The sequence below is a fragment of the Cervus elaphus genome, chromosome 5 (assembly GCF_910594005.1).
Source record: "Cervus elaphus chromosome 5, mCerEla1.1, whole genome shotgun sequence".
NCBI classification, from domain to species: Eukaryota; Metazoa; Chordata; class Mammalia; order Artiodactyla; family Cervidae; genus Cervus; species Cervus elaphus.
This window is the reverse complement of record NC_057819.1, coordinates 124,227,545-124,242,295: the sequence shown is the minus strand read 5'-3', so window position 1 is coordinate 124,242,295 and position 14,751 is coordinate 124,227,545. Positions and strand designations below refer to the sequence as shown.

At 45.3% G+C, this 14,751-nt stretch overlaps 1 protein-coding gene across 1 annotated transcript; it reads right to left on the bottom strand.

The window, feature by feature from the left end:
- Nucleotides 1-2,822: 2,822 nt before the first annotated feature.
- On the bottom strand, nucleotides 2,823-14,690 carry EIF4A3 (eukaryotic translation initiation factor 4A3). Its single transcript, XM_043905295.1, has 12 exons — nucleotides 14,429-14,690; nucleotides 12,383-12,455; nucleotides 11,695-11,761; nucleotides 10,851-10,913; nucleotides 9,903-10,035; nucleotides 9,618-9,698; nucleotides 8,267-8,408; nucleotides 7,287-7,425; nucleotides 6,548-6,663; nucleotides 3,492-3,599; nucleotides 3,267-3,394; nucleotides 2,823-3,084 (listed from the first exon to the last, which is right to left on the bottom strand). The coding sequence occupies exons 1-12, from the start codon at nucleotides 14,595-14,597 to the stop codon at nucleotides 3,068-3,070; spliced, it is 1,236 nt and encodes a 411-aa protein (XP_043761230.1). The 5' UTR covers nucleotides 14,598-14,690; the 3' UTR covers nucleotides 2,823-3,067.
- Nucleotides 14,691-14,751: the final 61 nt, after the last annotated feature.

The window sequence follows — 14,751 nt, the reverse complement described above, 5'->3', positions numbered from 1 at the left end:
TGGAGGGGGTGTGTGTGTGACTGAACTATTTTCCAAAGTGAGTGACTTGCTCTGTGCTCCTACCAGCTTCGCTGTGGCTTGGTCTGGTCTCTTCAATTTCAGCCATTCCAGACAGTGGATTTCATGGGTGTGATTTGTGTTCCTAATGACTGAAGATGGTGAGCATCTTTTCCTGGACTTATGTCACTCATAAATCTTTGGTGAAGCATCTATTCAGGTATTTTGCCTATTTTTTACTTGGATTTGTTCCCCTTGAGTTTTAAAAGTTTTTCCATTGCTACTGACAAATTACCACAATCTCCGTGGCTTAAAATAAGAGATTTATTCTATCACAGTTCTGTAGGTCAGAAGTTTGACTTGGTCTCACTGGGCTAAAATCAGGTGTTAGCAGGGCTGCTGCTTCCTCTCTGGAGGCTCCCTTGCTCTTTCGGGTTGTTGGCAGAATTCAGTCTCCCGAGCATACAGGTCTGAGGTGTGCTGTCGCCTACACATCCTCCTGAGCTTCTAGGGGCTACTCCAGATCATAGCTCGGGGCACCGAATGCAGCAACGGTGAGCTGAACCCTCCTCGCCAATGAGACTCTCTCCCGCCTCTTCCATTACACCACTCTCTGACCCATGGTAGCCCTTCATCTCATATTCTTTAACTTAATCTCACCTGCAAAGTCCCTCTGGCCATTTAATGTGGGATATTCACAGGTTCCAGGGATTAAGATGTGGGCATTTGGGAGTGGGGTAGGTGGGTTTCTCTAATCTCTGAGTGAGAGCTACTCTCTAATTGTGGTGCGTGACTTCTCATTACGGTGGCTTCTCTCCTTGGGGGGCATGGGCTCTAGGGAGCATGGGCTTTAGTCGTTGCAGCACATGGGCTCTGTGCTCAGAGCACATGCAGCTCCTGGGCTCTAGAGCACAGGCTTAGTTTGCTCTGAGCCACGTGGGATCCTCCCAGATCAGGGATCAAACCTGTGTTTCCTGCACTGGTAGGCAGATTCTTTACCACAGAGCCATCGGGGAAGCCCTCAGATGGATTTCTTAATAGAGACTCCTTATCTAGGACATATTCTTGCCCACAGCACTAACAGCATAATTCCTTGTTTATTTTCACGATTGTCTGAGGTCCTAATAAAAAAATGGAAGTTGATAAACAATTAGTAGCCCTCAGTTCCGAGTTTGTCATGTTAGAACCCAATTCTCAGGTGGCGCTAGTGGTAAAGAACCTGCCTGCCAATGCAGGAGACTCAAGAGTCATGGTCATGGGTTCAAACCTTGGGTCAGGAAGATCTCCTGGAGAAGGAAATGGCAATCAACTCCAGCATTCTTGCCTGGAAAATTCCATGGACAGAGAAGCCTGGTAGGCTACAGTCCAGAGAGTCACAAAAAGTTGGACACAACTAAGCAACTGAGCACACATTCTACCTACACATAAAATTCTTCATATTTTCCAGTTTGTCTTTTGTCAAGTACATGCTTTACAAGTATTTCCCCCCTTGCCCATGCCCTTTTTAAGTATAATTTAGAGGAAGTGTTAGATTCCCCACCTGATTTTTGACACAGTTCACATACCACACGATTTACCATTTTAAAATGTACAATTCCATACCTTTTAGTATATTCATAGAATCTTGCAACCATACTTCTAGTTCCAGAACATTTCCATCACCCCCAAAGAAGCCCTGTAGCCTTCAGCATTCACTCCCTCTCAGCCCCCAGAAAACTGGTTACCCACTGTCTCTATGGATTTACCAATTTAGGACATTTAACAGAAATAGAAGCACTTGTATGGCCCTTTGTGACTGGCTTGTTCTACTCAGCCCATGTCAAGGTTCAAACTGCAACATGTGCCAGCTCTTCATTCCTTCCCATTGCCAAACAATATCCATCAGGTGTGCTTGCATCTTTCAGTTCAGTGGGCATCTGGATTATTTCCACACCAACTCCAACACTTAGCCCATGGAGAACAGATGAACCCACTTGGCCTGTCACACTAGCAGCCCCAGACACCCACCCAATAACCCCCACCCATGTGCATCAGTGCAAATAGGACATCACTTCCCTCCCCAAGCCCCTAGTGATGCACACTCCTTTCCAGGCCTCCTTTCCTGGTGCCGGGGGACACTGGTGAGTACACCTCTGCAGCCTGCACTCCAGACTACTGCTGACGGCAGAGTGACTCCCTCAAAGGGAAGTATCATTCCAGTGGCTCCCACTGCCCAAGAGCCCAGCTGCTTTCCAGAAAGTCTGTACCTACTCACGTGAACATCACACACCCACGTCTTCGCCAACTTCACTCAGGGCTAATGGTTATGAAACCTTTGGTAATCACATACCGCTTCTGAATCATCCCCAAGGGTACACTTACTTACATGGACACCTGCATTTGTTCCCTTACTTGACAACATCTGATTTAGGCTGAGTTTCTAAGGGGTCTTCCCTTGTGGCTTGTTTCCTGTCGGCCCCTCCCTGAATCACCCATGGTGCCTTATGTGTGGCCTCTCCTCAGCCATGACGGATGGGCTCATTAATCCAGAGAAGCCTGGCTATGAACAGTTCCTTACAGTTATCCGCCCAGGGATCCTATCTTGCCCTCTGCACCCAGGCACACAGACCCAGGCCAACCCAAAGAAAAGTACTGATGGTCTGACTCCTCCACCTGTCATCCTTAAGAAATGGGACCGGGTACCAATCTGGGAAAGTGTGGAGAGACCAAGCAGCTTACCATTTCTATTTCACCATCTTAAAGGTCAAAAGTCAGAATAAAAGGAGATCAGACAGACAGTAGGTCACTAGAAAAGCTGGGTCCACCTTAAGAAATACAAATTAGAATTTATGGGAAAAGTTTTAAATGTTTAATGAAAAAGACTTAAAGCAATGCATTATTTACACATGGGTAAGAAAAGGTGGCCCCATCTCCAGAGTTCATCCTGGGGTGAGGTGGGGAGGGGGGAGATTCCTTGAGAATAGAGTTCGCACAAACCCCCTTAAATAGAAACCGCCTCTAAATATTTCCAAACTGATACAAAATCCAAACTGATACAAAATAGGTGAAGAGGCTCCAGTGAGCAGATTTTTCAGATCAGATCAGCAACTGAAAGTGAAGAAAGATAAACAATAAGAAATAATACAAACAAAATGAAAATTTATAAAGTTAACTAAAGGCTCACAAAAGACTTCATAAAAACAAAGCAAAACGGGAAAAACCTCAAGTGCCCCAAACTAGGAACCAGGAAGTTCTTCCTACAACAATCACAGACAGACTTAGGGTCTCACCGTTCATGGGCATCTCATCGATCTGAGTGGAGTAATACTGCTCGATGTCTCTGAGGATGCGGATATCATCATTCTTTACAAAATTAATGGCCACACCCTTTCGGCCATATCGACCTGATCGCCCAATTCTTCAAGAATAAAGCAAAATCAGTTTAGTAAACATAGCAAAGGTTTCAGTACATCCACCAACAAGAATGAAACCAAGGAAAAGCTTGCATGGCATACCTGTGTATGTACAGCTCTCTGTTGTTGGGCAGGTCATAGTTAATGATGAGGGACACCTGGGGCACGTCCAGCCCCCGGGCCCAGACGTCCGTAGAAATGAGCACTCGGCTGCAGAAAGAAAGGCATTTGAGGCAATCACCTAGCAGAAAAGGGTCAGACCAGCTACAAGCACACTAGGGTTCCTCACACTGGTCTCTCTGCAGGCTGAAGCGTGCGGGGCAGCACCAGAAAGCCCCATTCAGAAGGCGTGTTTGGTTTACTTAGTTACTTAAGTTATGTGCTTATCTCATTAAAATAAAAAAATACATGTGTGTGTGTGTGTGTGTGTGTATCTTTACTACATTTAATTCGTTTAGAGTCACCACTACTTGAGGACATTTTACTTCTAACAAAAAATCAAGTACACCAGCCTCACTGATCTTGGTGCACACCAAACACAGTGTCTTCTAATTAGAAGTGCAACTCACACCACCCTGTCCTTCACAAAGGACAGAATCTGACACACCACAGACCCACACTATCCAATGCTGAGGCCACCAGCTCCCAAAGCACTGGCTGGTCTGAAATGAGATTGCCTGAAGGTGTAAAATTCACACTATATTTGGATACTTAGTACCAAAAAAAAGGGCAAAAAACCTCATTAATATTTTTAATGCTGATTATATGTTGAAATGATATACAGGATTAAATAACATATGTTTACTCGATTTACATTTCTACTGGACATCACTGGTCTGGAAACATTCAAAGTTTAAAGGGACAATATAACAGGAAAAAAAGTTCAAAAAAACAGGAGAGGTGTTGCTGCTACCAGATAATCACTAGTAACTGGAGCTGCAGAGGGAGAGCAAAGAATGGAGCCAGAGCACCACCTGAGGGGTGAGGCCAAGAGCCATACAAACTCCAAACAGGAGGAGTAAGACCAAATCACACATGGACCCATGAGGGTGAAAACCATTCAAACAAAACACAAATGAAACAGACCTAAGGAGCAGCCTGCAGAAAAAACAGTTTTCACAGGAGTGGCGTCTCGACAGGAACAACGGCAACCAAGAAACACCAAACACAGAAGGCCAACTGCACCGGGCCACTTCACATAAGGGATGTGAGTGCCCAGAGTTTGATGTCCACGGGACTCCTGGGACCAATCCCCCTGGAGTGCCTCCTTCAACATCAGGAGATGTTGTAATATGAAGTAGACATTTTCAGAGACCAGTTGACACAAACGCAATAAGAGACATTCTTCAGGCAGAAGGAAACGCAGCCCTGACGGAAGCTGCTCGGAGATAAAGGAAAGCAAGAAGACTAATGAGTGTGATCAGCACAAAGCATTTATGATATGAATTATATCCGTTTCGTTATATGAAGCAAAAACGTCTTGTGGGGGTTGAAATACATGTAAATTAAAACACATGAAAACAGCGACACAAGTCTGGAGGGGTCACCAAAGTCAAGGGTTTCAAGTTCTCTATACCCTCAGGGGAGACGGTAAAAGTACCACAGTTGCTGATAACTCTTCAGCATCATCAGCAGTTAAATAACACAAAGAAATAAAATATAAAATCTTCCAAAATAAAAAGTGAAGAAAGGAACAACAAGAATAAAATCCAAACTAAAGAAATGACAAGTAAAATACACTTAAAGATACACAATTTTATCTTATAAAATTTAAAAACAAATATAAGAGCACCGAAGAATTATGCTTTAGCATTGTGGTGCCTGAGAGTCCTTTGGGTAACAAGGAGATCAAACCAGTCAGTCCTAAAGGAAATCAATCCTGAATATTCACTGGAAGGACTGATGCTGAAACTGAAGCTCCAATATTTTGGCCACCTGATGTGAAGAGTTGACTCATTAGAAAAGTCCCTGAAGCTGGGAAAGACTGAAGGCAGAAGGAGGAGGGGGAAGCAGAGGATGAGATGGTTGGATAGCATCACCGACTCAATGGACATGGGTTTGAGCAAACTCCAGGAGATAGTGAAGAACAGGGAAGCCTGGCATGCTGCAGTACATGGGGTCACAAAGAGCTGGACACGACTGAGTGACTGAACAAACAACAGTAAATAAACAGCATTACACTAAACTAAACAACACTGGGCTAAATGTTCCAATTAAAAGATAGCAATCATCATCAGATTAAAAGAAGAGGAAAAACAGGGTCTTCCCTGGTGGTCCACGGCCTAAGACTCTTAGCTCCCAATTCAGGGGGCCTGGGTTCAATCCCTGGTTGGGGAACAAGACCACACAAGCCGCAACTAAAGATTCCACAAGCTGCAACTAAGACCTGGCACAGTCAAATAAACCAATTAAGTTTTTTTTTTAAAGGAGAGGAAAAACAAAACCCAACACTATGCTGGTTGCATGAAATTCACCTAAAGCTTAGGTCTGGAAACCAGATGTGCAGGAGGAAACGTGCACCAGGGGGGCTGGCGCAGACGGAGCAGGGCTCAGGACAGAGGCCCGAGTAAAGCAGGCGGGCACTTCCAAGGTAACGGCTAAATCCTCCAGACATCTAGTGATTCTGAACTTGGACACTCAAGCAGAACCCCCAAGAGAAAGACCAGCACTCTCAACACAGATGAAACAAGAGTCAACGGGAGAGGGGTAAGGATGCAGGTCTGAGAAACACAGTTAACCAACTGAAAGCCAACAGGCACAGCCAGGACACCGGCGCCAGCACAGCGCAGCACCCATCCGGTCCGAGCACAGAAAATGGTCTCAAGACAACCCCACGCTGGGCCACAAGGCAAGTCTGATACACACTGAGGGGAAGAAATCATACAAAGCGGGTTCACCAGCTACAGCGGGATTAAGCTAAAACCAATACAAAAGGATAAACAGAAAATCCCCATTTTTTTTTGAAACAAGAAAAATATGCTTCGAAATAAGACAACTGATCCTCTAGTTAAGGTTAGTTCTCACCTCAGCCTAGTCTATCACACCACCGTGGCTGCCCCGCTCACCAAGCATGTCGGCAACCTCCCTGAGCTCAGGTAACACCCCGTAAATGCTGGCCTGTGGCCCTAGCACAGGAGCAGAGGGCGCAGCCAACCCACCTGGCACCCGACCGGAACTCCTTCATGATGGACTCTCGCTCCTTCTGGGGCATGTCCCCGTGCATGGATGACACGGTGAAGTTAGCTTCCCTCATCTTCTCCGTCAGCCAGTCAACCTACAGATGGAATCGACAGGTGCTGCCGTAAGCTCACAAACCAAACCAGAGACTGGATTCAGGATTTCATGTCAATTACCTGCAGGACCAATACAACACTCATAAAACAAGTGTTCTTAAAACTCACACCGATCTTCCCTGGATGTGTAGAAAATTTAAATTTGCCCAGCAAATATTGGGGCAAAAATTCTCTTTAAAAAAATTCATATATATGTGTGTCAGTGTTCTCGTTAGAAATTTAAATTCCCATCTTTTTTAGAATGTAGTCGAAATCCTCCTTTTCCAAGGAAAGTTGCCAGGGTTCTCAGCTCTACCCGCACATCAGCATCACATGGGAGCTCACAAAATGCAGGCTCCAGTACCATCCAAACCAGTGATTCTGACCCTACAATCACGGAACCAGACCAACACCCTGTACACATGTTCCCTGGACATATTCGCTTGTCCACCCATCACACATGGCAACTTTGATCTAAAGGGCAAAGCCAAGTGTATGCTGCAGAGACCATGTACCCAGAGCCTAAAACACGTACTTCTGGCCCTCAATAGAAAAAGTCTAAGTCCTATGATTTTTGCTTTTTGTTTTGCCACAAGGACATTGAAGAGCCGGGACAACCACGCACCTTCCTCTTGGTGTTACAGAAGATGACAGCCTGTGTGATGGTCAGAGTGTCGTAGAGGTCACAGAGGGTGTCAAACTTCCATTCTTCCCGTTCCACAGCCACAAAAAACTGCTTGATGCCTTCGAGAGTCAGTTCATCACTGGAGGACAAAGACAATTTCGTCAACTCATCCTTCCAACTCAAACGAAGGCGCACACAGCCCAGGCGCCAGTCTGAATCCCGGCAGCACAGGGGTCTGGTCATTAGATCCCCACCCCTCCCACCAGCCACATCCTCCCAGGAGTCACCACTTCCACTGCATGAGCCCAAGCACAGGGTTGTCTGAACCTTTAACCACATCTTGTATATGGTTCTAAACAAAATGCTTGGCTATTGAATAGAATACACATTTTATTCCCAGTGACAAATAATCTCACTGATAAATAAATACTATCAGCAAATTTTTATATCTGAAATTACTGAATCCAAGGAGAATATATAAAAGCTTGCTTTTCAAAAGAATTTTTATGTTCTGTATGGATGTGAGAGTTGGACCATAAAGAAAGCTGAGAGCCGAAGAATTGATGCTTTTGAACTGTGGTGCTGGAGAAGACTCGAGAGTCCCTTGGACTGCAAGGACAGCAAACCAGTCAATCCTAAAGGAAATCAGTTCTGAATATTCATTGGAAGGACTGATGCTAAAGTTCCAAAACTTTGGCCACCTGAGGCAAAGAACTGACTCACTGGAAAAGACCCTGATGCTGGGAAAGACTGAAGGCAGGAGAAGGGGACAACAGAAGATGAGATGATTGAATGGCATCACCGACTCGATGGACATGAGTCTGAGCAAGCTCCAAGAGTTGGTGATGGACAAGGAAGCCTGGCGTGCTGCAGTCCTGGGGTCGCAGAGAGTCAGACAGGACTGAGCAACAGAACTAAACTGAAAACCTGATACAACTATGCTATATTTTAGTCTCTCTTGAGAAATAGGGCATCCTCACCGTTTTACCAAGATGCGGATGGGGTCGGTCATGAACTTGTTGGTCATCTCGAGGATCTCATGGGGCAGTGTGGCACTGATGAGCACCACCTGCGTGGCTGGGGGCAAGTACCTGTACACATCGTAGATCTGTTCTTTGAAACCTGGGATGAGGAATGAGACACACAGGAATTTTTAAGGCTGCACACTCTGACACAAGTCGCACATCAATCATTCATTTACTTAGATGTAGCACTGTGGTTTTAAGGTATGAGATTTCACAAGCAACCTTCTTACAGAGCTGGACCAAATTCTCACACCCCTCCTCTCTCCCTGGCATGCTCTGGCGACCACGATCCCACCCAAGAGTCCTACCCAAGAGTCCTGGATGCCGACAGTTAAAAGCAACATAAACCTGAGCCCACAGCCCTGGGCCTCTGCCAGGTGGTCATACCTCAGTTCCAGCTGTTGGCGCCCTGAGGATGTACACCCAAGGTGGCCAAACCTGCCATATTTTAAGTAAATCCAGAGATCTGGGTTTTCACCAAAAAATCTTCAATTAAAAAAAACCTCCCATTCAATACCAATCTCTCAGAGATACTGAGTCATGTTGTACACCTGAAAATGTTACATATCAATGATATCTTGACTTAAAAACCTCCCTATTAAATAATGCAACCAGTTTACATTATTTCACAGGGTACAGGATGAATGAATAAAGACCTCACCCTTGGGTCACCACACCACCGCCTCTGCAGGATGGGGCTAGGAGACAGGCACATGAGAAGGGGGCAGGCAGCTGCGAGGCCCTGACTGCTGAGATCGGGGTCCAGACGCTGTATTTCCAATGCACTCCCAGCTGACAGAGATGTCACTGGTCTGGAGACCTCACTTTGTAGTAACTGTACCTTTAACTTTGCTGACTAGCAGGACCTCCAGGTAAGGGACCCCAGACAGACGTGGGGTGGAGGGCAGCTCCGAGGGACAGCATTAGCCTCTAGGTTCTAAGAGAACTGCTCAAGAACCAGGGACCAGAAAAACACCTGGGAAGAACCCCATGAGTTACTGGTGACTCCTGAAAAGGAAACTATTCCCCTTACACTGGGCGACCGGAGTATCTAGAGATGACCCACCCGGCCCCTGATGTGGAAGTAAGACCGCGGAGGGGAGTGCAGGGAACAGAGGCGTGAAGACTCTGAGGTACTGGTCACAGCTGCTACTGAAGCAAGGTGACAGCTGCCGTTACACATTTCCCAGTCACTGTATTAAGAGCACAACTGCTGTCGCTTAGGGGTCCTCACTTACTTGTCTTCATGTATTTTAGTGGAAATACATGAAATACATCCCAATTCTAGAAAACTCGTTATTCATACCTTTATTCAACATTTCATCAGCCTCATCCAAAACCAACATCTTGATAGCACGTGTCCTCAAACTCCTGCGACGAATCATATCTATAAAATTAGATTTCCAAATAAGCAGAGGTCAGGTTATAAGTAAAGAGCCAGTCATTTCAACCAGTTTTCATCACATTTCAGAGACCTTCCCTCCACTTCGTAAAAGTTACTCAAATGCAAAAAGTTATCAGGTAGCATATCAAAATGAAAATAGTCCTCTTATCAGTGAAGCACTTTTTATAGACAAAAGCAATTAATCACCAAAGACACGCCCAGGTGTGCCGGCAACAACGTGCTGTCCGTAGTCCAATTTTCTGATGTCCTCCCCCACATTGGTGCCCCCGATGCAGGCATGGCACTGGACATTCATGTAGTCACCCAAAGCGAGCAGGCCCTGAATTAAAACACAGGTTCATGTCCAAAGTCTGCCCCAAGATCACTCTAAAGTCAGATACATCTGAGTTCTCCCCAAACGAAGACTGCTTCTATTCTAATTTAAAGTGACCATCAGGTATTGTTTATGCTATTACCTCTATCATAAAACTACAGACAGCCCAAGTCTCCTCTTTCTACTCTTTTCTGCACCAGAATGAAGTCAGTTTTACTGCTTTCTTATTATAAAAACAGTATGTATTAGAAACTATAGAAAAGAAAACATGCAAAATTCACAATCCTACCACCCAGAGACAATATTAACATCTTAACAAACACAGAGTGTTTACACTATAAAAACAAAATAGTTACAATTATTTTTATTAAAGATGGACTTTTTTTGAAAAAAATTATAATTCTAAGACTGCAAAAAACTAAGGGGAATCATACAAGCAGAACTAAAGATGACTTTATACAAACCAGTGATTTATGGCAAAACATGAGGAATTGGGGGAAAAAACCCCAACAGAAGAGAAAAAACAGATTCAATTAAATCAATCAGCTGGCCTGACCAGTATGAATGGCAGGGAGGGAGGTTAGGGGTGACGCCTATATACTGACTTCAGATACCCCTAAACCTAAGCTTAGTCAGAAATCCACAAAGACTTCAGTCAGCCCTTCCTATCCTTGGAACCACCTAACCAGATCAGGCAGTACTGTAGTATGTATATATTTTTAAAAACCTGCATATAAATGGGATTCACGCAGTTCAAACTCATGTGGTTCAAGGATCAAGTGTACTTGCAAATATGACATTGCCATCTTTAACCATCTCACCTTCTGGATCTGTACAGCTAACTCTCTTGTTGGAGCCAAGATCAAAGCTTGGGTTTCACGAACCTAGGAAAATAATTTTTGTCAGAAAATAGAGAACCTCAATATTTCTGAGAGGTGTGTGTGTGTGTTAGTTGCTCAGTTGTGTCCGACTCTTTGCAACCCCATGGACTGTAGCCTGCCAGGCTCCTCTCTCCATGGAATTCTCCAGGCAAAAATACTGGAGTGGGGTGCCATTCCCTTCTCCAGGTAGACTGCACATATTCAGATTCAGATCTATTCTGAATATAAGACAACTCATGTCAACCACACATCTGATTTCAGGTAAGCAAGTCTGAAATTACTTAAACCAGATAACCAGCAATAATAAGGTATACTAGTCAGGACTCTTGTTTGCAGACAAGGATTTCCACTAGTTAAAAAAAACCTCCCAATTTACAGACATAGAAAACAATCTATGGTTATTATATGGGAAAGGGTGGGGGGGTGGGATAAATTAGAGGAGTTTGGAATTAAAATATACACACTACTATACATATAAAATAGATAACTCATAATGAAAAAGAATCTTCAAAAGTATATATCTATGTGTATATATATATACACACAAACATCTGAACCGCTTTGCTGTACATCTGAAACTAATGTAGCATTGCAAATCAACTGCATTTCAATAAACTTTTTAAAATCTGTTTAAATAAAAAGGAATTTCTGACAGGATATTAGCTCAGATATTAGTGTACAATTAAGATTCTCTTAAAAAATGCTTATTCAGTACCGTACTTCTTGAACACTGTAGTTACAGAAGGTAAAGGAAGTATTTCCAAGGATTAAAGTTTAAGATTACCTGAATATCCAAACACTGGAGGACAGAAATACTGAAGGTGGCTGTTTTGCCTGTACCAGACTGAGATCTAGTAAAGAAAACATAGATAAATGGGATGTAGAATGCTGGGCTACATGCCACTGCTCCCATTCATGTAACCCCTGCTGCAGCAGTACTCTTGAGGCGGTGGGCTGCAGAAGCACTTAGGCAGCTTCTTCCAAGGAGAGTCCCCCCTTCACTGACCCTAATGCCCTAACCAACATCTTAACCACAAGGGGGTAAGACTCAGGCACGACCTTTAAATCACAGGTGATAAGGACAGTAAAAGTGGCCTTTGCATCACAAGGTTACAGAACTGCAGAATCTGTAGAATGGGTGTTCCAGGCAGCAGAAAAAGATTACCTTTTATATAATTCTTTTCTACAATTTCAGACTTTTTTTTTTGGTAAATGAGTCTTCAAAAATTAGGCAAATCAGAAATATAGCTATTAAAAGAGTACTAATGCATAGTTTCATACACCAAACAATAAGTAAGTAAACTGGCTTAAAGAAAAAGAAGAATGCTTTCTAGAGTGGAGGACACAAAAATAAAAACAGCCTATAGCTGAAGTCAAGTCAAGAGCTGGTAAAGGTGTTTGAATGGAGAAGCACTGAACTACACATTCCTGTGCTGACTAGCACCTGACTCCTACTGCATGAGCAGACTTACTGTGCAATGACATCTCTTCCTTTAATTATCTGCTTAATAGCTCGCTGCTGGATTGCTGATGGTTTTTCAAAACCTGTAAATTAAAACAAAAAAATGAGCTCTAGCCACTAGGACAGCATACTTAAAACCATCACTGGAGCTCCCTGTGGGGAAGATGGTATCTTTTTAAAATTCCCCACCTACTCATAACCCAATGTCCAACATACCAAGCCCGGAAGAAACTGCTACTGAATGAAGTACTAGGCTGAAGGGGATTTTCATACTAACACACAATCTTATTTACACAGAAACACTCTCTAAGGAACATCGTGGCAAAACAGAGACCTGAGGTTAAAAAAAGAATGTCGGTGGTTACTCCTGGAGAATGGGGGTGAGGGAGGCTCACACTCTACTCCAATTACTTGTGTGTTGTTTGGCTACATTACAATAACCTTCAACTGCTGGGGGTTCTGTGACATTACTTTTTAAGGTAAAAAAGGAGGATAAACCAATCAGTACTGTAGTCACCAATCCCAACCAGTAGTAAGTCTGCAAGTTGTTCATATCACCTAGAACTCCATTTCATCTACTGCTTGGATCATATTCCTGCTTGATGCAGCTACATGAACTACAACACCATCCCTCTATTGTGCAAGAAAATAAACACAGCATACTTCAATTTCTGGTAGTTTTCTAAAATATAATACACTTTCCTATCTAACACAAAAGGAAATATAACCCCTCATGATGACCCAGCACATGGATTGGAAACTAAAAACAGTGTTTCTAGGGCAGCGATGTCCTGGGTGCTCAGAGGCAGGTAGGGCTGTCAGCCACACTACCAGGCCTGGCTGCTATGGCTCTTCACCTCCCATTCTCTCAGCACCTTCTCTGTGCTGAACTGTCACAGTGTCAGAGACTGCTGGATAGAAAAGACGTCTGTCCCAGTCCCAGGCATTAAGCACAAGTGCTGATCACTCCCATCTGCATCCCCAACCCCACCTCTTCTCAGGCTCCCCAGCTGCCTCCTTTACATGTCCTACTGGATAGTTCACAGGTCCCTCAAGCTCCACTCATCCAGTAAGAGTTCCCTCCAGTGTCCCCCACCAGAAAAGAGGGCATCATCACCCACCCAGTTATTCACACACCCAGGACTTTTCTCTGAGCCTCACATTCAACCCATAATCAAACCCTGTCAGCACTCCATTTCCAACACAATACCATCATCGCTTCCCTGGACTGAAACAAAAGCCTCTTAACATTCCCTGATTCCTCTCCTGCCTCGCCTCCCCCCCGTTTTCAGACATCCAGGACCACCTCTGTAACTGTAAATCTGATCCCACCACTTCCCTGTTTAGAACCCTCCAAAGGCCTCCCACTGGATTTAGAAATAAAAATCAAATTCTTCATCACCTGGCACCACGCTTTGTTGGTTGTGCCCCTCCCGCGCCCCAATCTCGCCCCTAGGTTCCCAGGACAGGGGGATTCTTTTTCTTCTTGAAATATACAAGGCTTCAGGCTGCAGGGCCCTGGGACCAGCTTCTCTCTCTGCCCGGTTCTACCATAATCTACTCATAACAGGCTTTGTCCCAGATCTCAGGTCAAATGCCAGCCTGGGAGGCCCCAAACCTAACTGCCCTATTAACTCTCTCCTACCCCAGTCATGCTTGATCCAGTTAACTTGCTTTATTTTCTTCGTAGCCATTACCACTTCGTCTTTCTCCCAAATGCAACTTAAGCTCCCTAGGCCTGTCTGGTTCACTGCTAAGCCCTCAGTCCCTAGAGCCGCGCACGTCCTAGCACCTGTTAGTTACAAGACAGTCATCCACTGAATGAATGACTTGGGAGTGCACAGAGGACCCTGCAAACCTCGCGGGACCCAGCACGGCGCCCTGCACAGAGAACACTTGAACCAGCCGACACAAAAGCGGGTAGGGCCCCCGGGCTAGGCCTCACCTCCGACCGCCAGCCTCCAGGGCCGCTAGACTCCCAGTCTCGGGCCCCACCCCCGGGCGGGCCCCTGCTCTCTCAGTGGGCTCCCCCAGCCCGCGCCCCGAGCCCACCTACCGTAGGCATAGATGCCGCGCAACAAGTCCTCCCGCAGGCCCATGGTGTCGAACGTGGGGGTCACGTCCACCTCCTCGCTAGTCTCGAATTCCACTTTGGTCATATCTTCCTCTTTGAGCAGCCGCTTCCGCGCCGAGCCCGAGGTCGCCATCGTGGCCGTAGCCGCCATGATACCGAACGGGCTGAGAGCCGAGCGCGCGCCGCAGCGGAAAGCGGAAGCAAGGCCCCGCGCCGCCGCCACCGCCAGGAAGTGACGCCATCGCGCGTGCGTACAAGCGTGCGTCGAGGCCACGCCTAGGAAGGGGCGGGGCGTTCCTGGTCAC

What these genes read in the sequence shown, in the direction of transcription:
- EIF4A3 (XM_043905295.1), bottom strand. Translation starts at nt 14,597, where the DNA reads ATGGCGGCTACGGCCACGATGGCGACCTCGGGCTCGGCGCGGAAGCGG. An exon ending in GCGCGGCATCTATGCCTACG is followed by an intron (nt 12,456 to 14,428) that starts GTAGGTGGGCTC and finishes TTTAATTTACAG; the next exon opens with GTTTTGAAAAACCATCAGCA. An exon ending in GGAAGAGATGTCATTGCACA is followed by an intron (nt 11,762 to 12,382) that starts GTAAGTCTGCTC and finishes TTTCTTTACTAG; the next exon opens with ATCTCAGTCTGGTACAGGCA.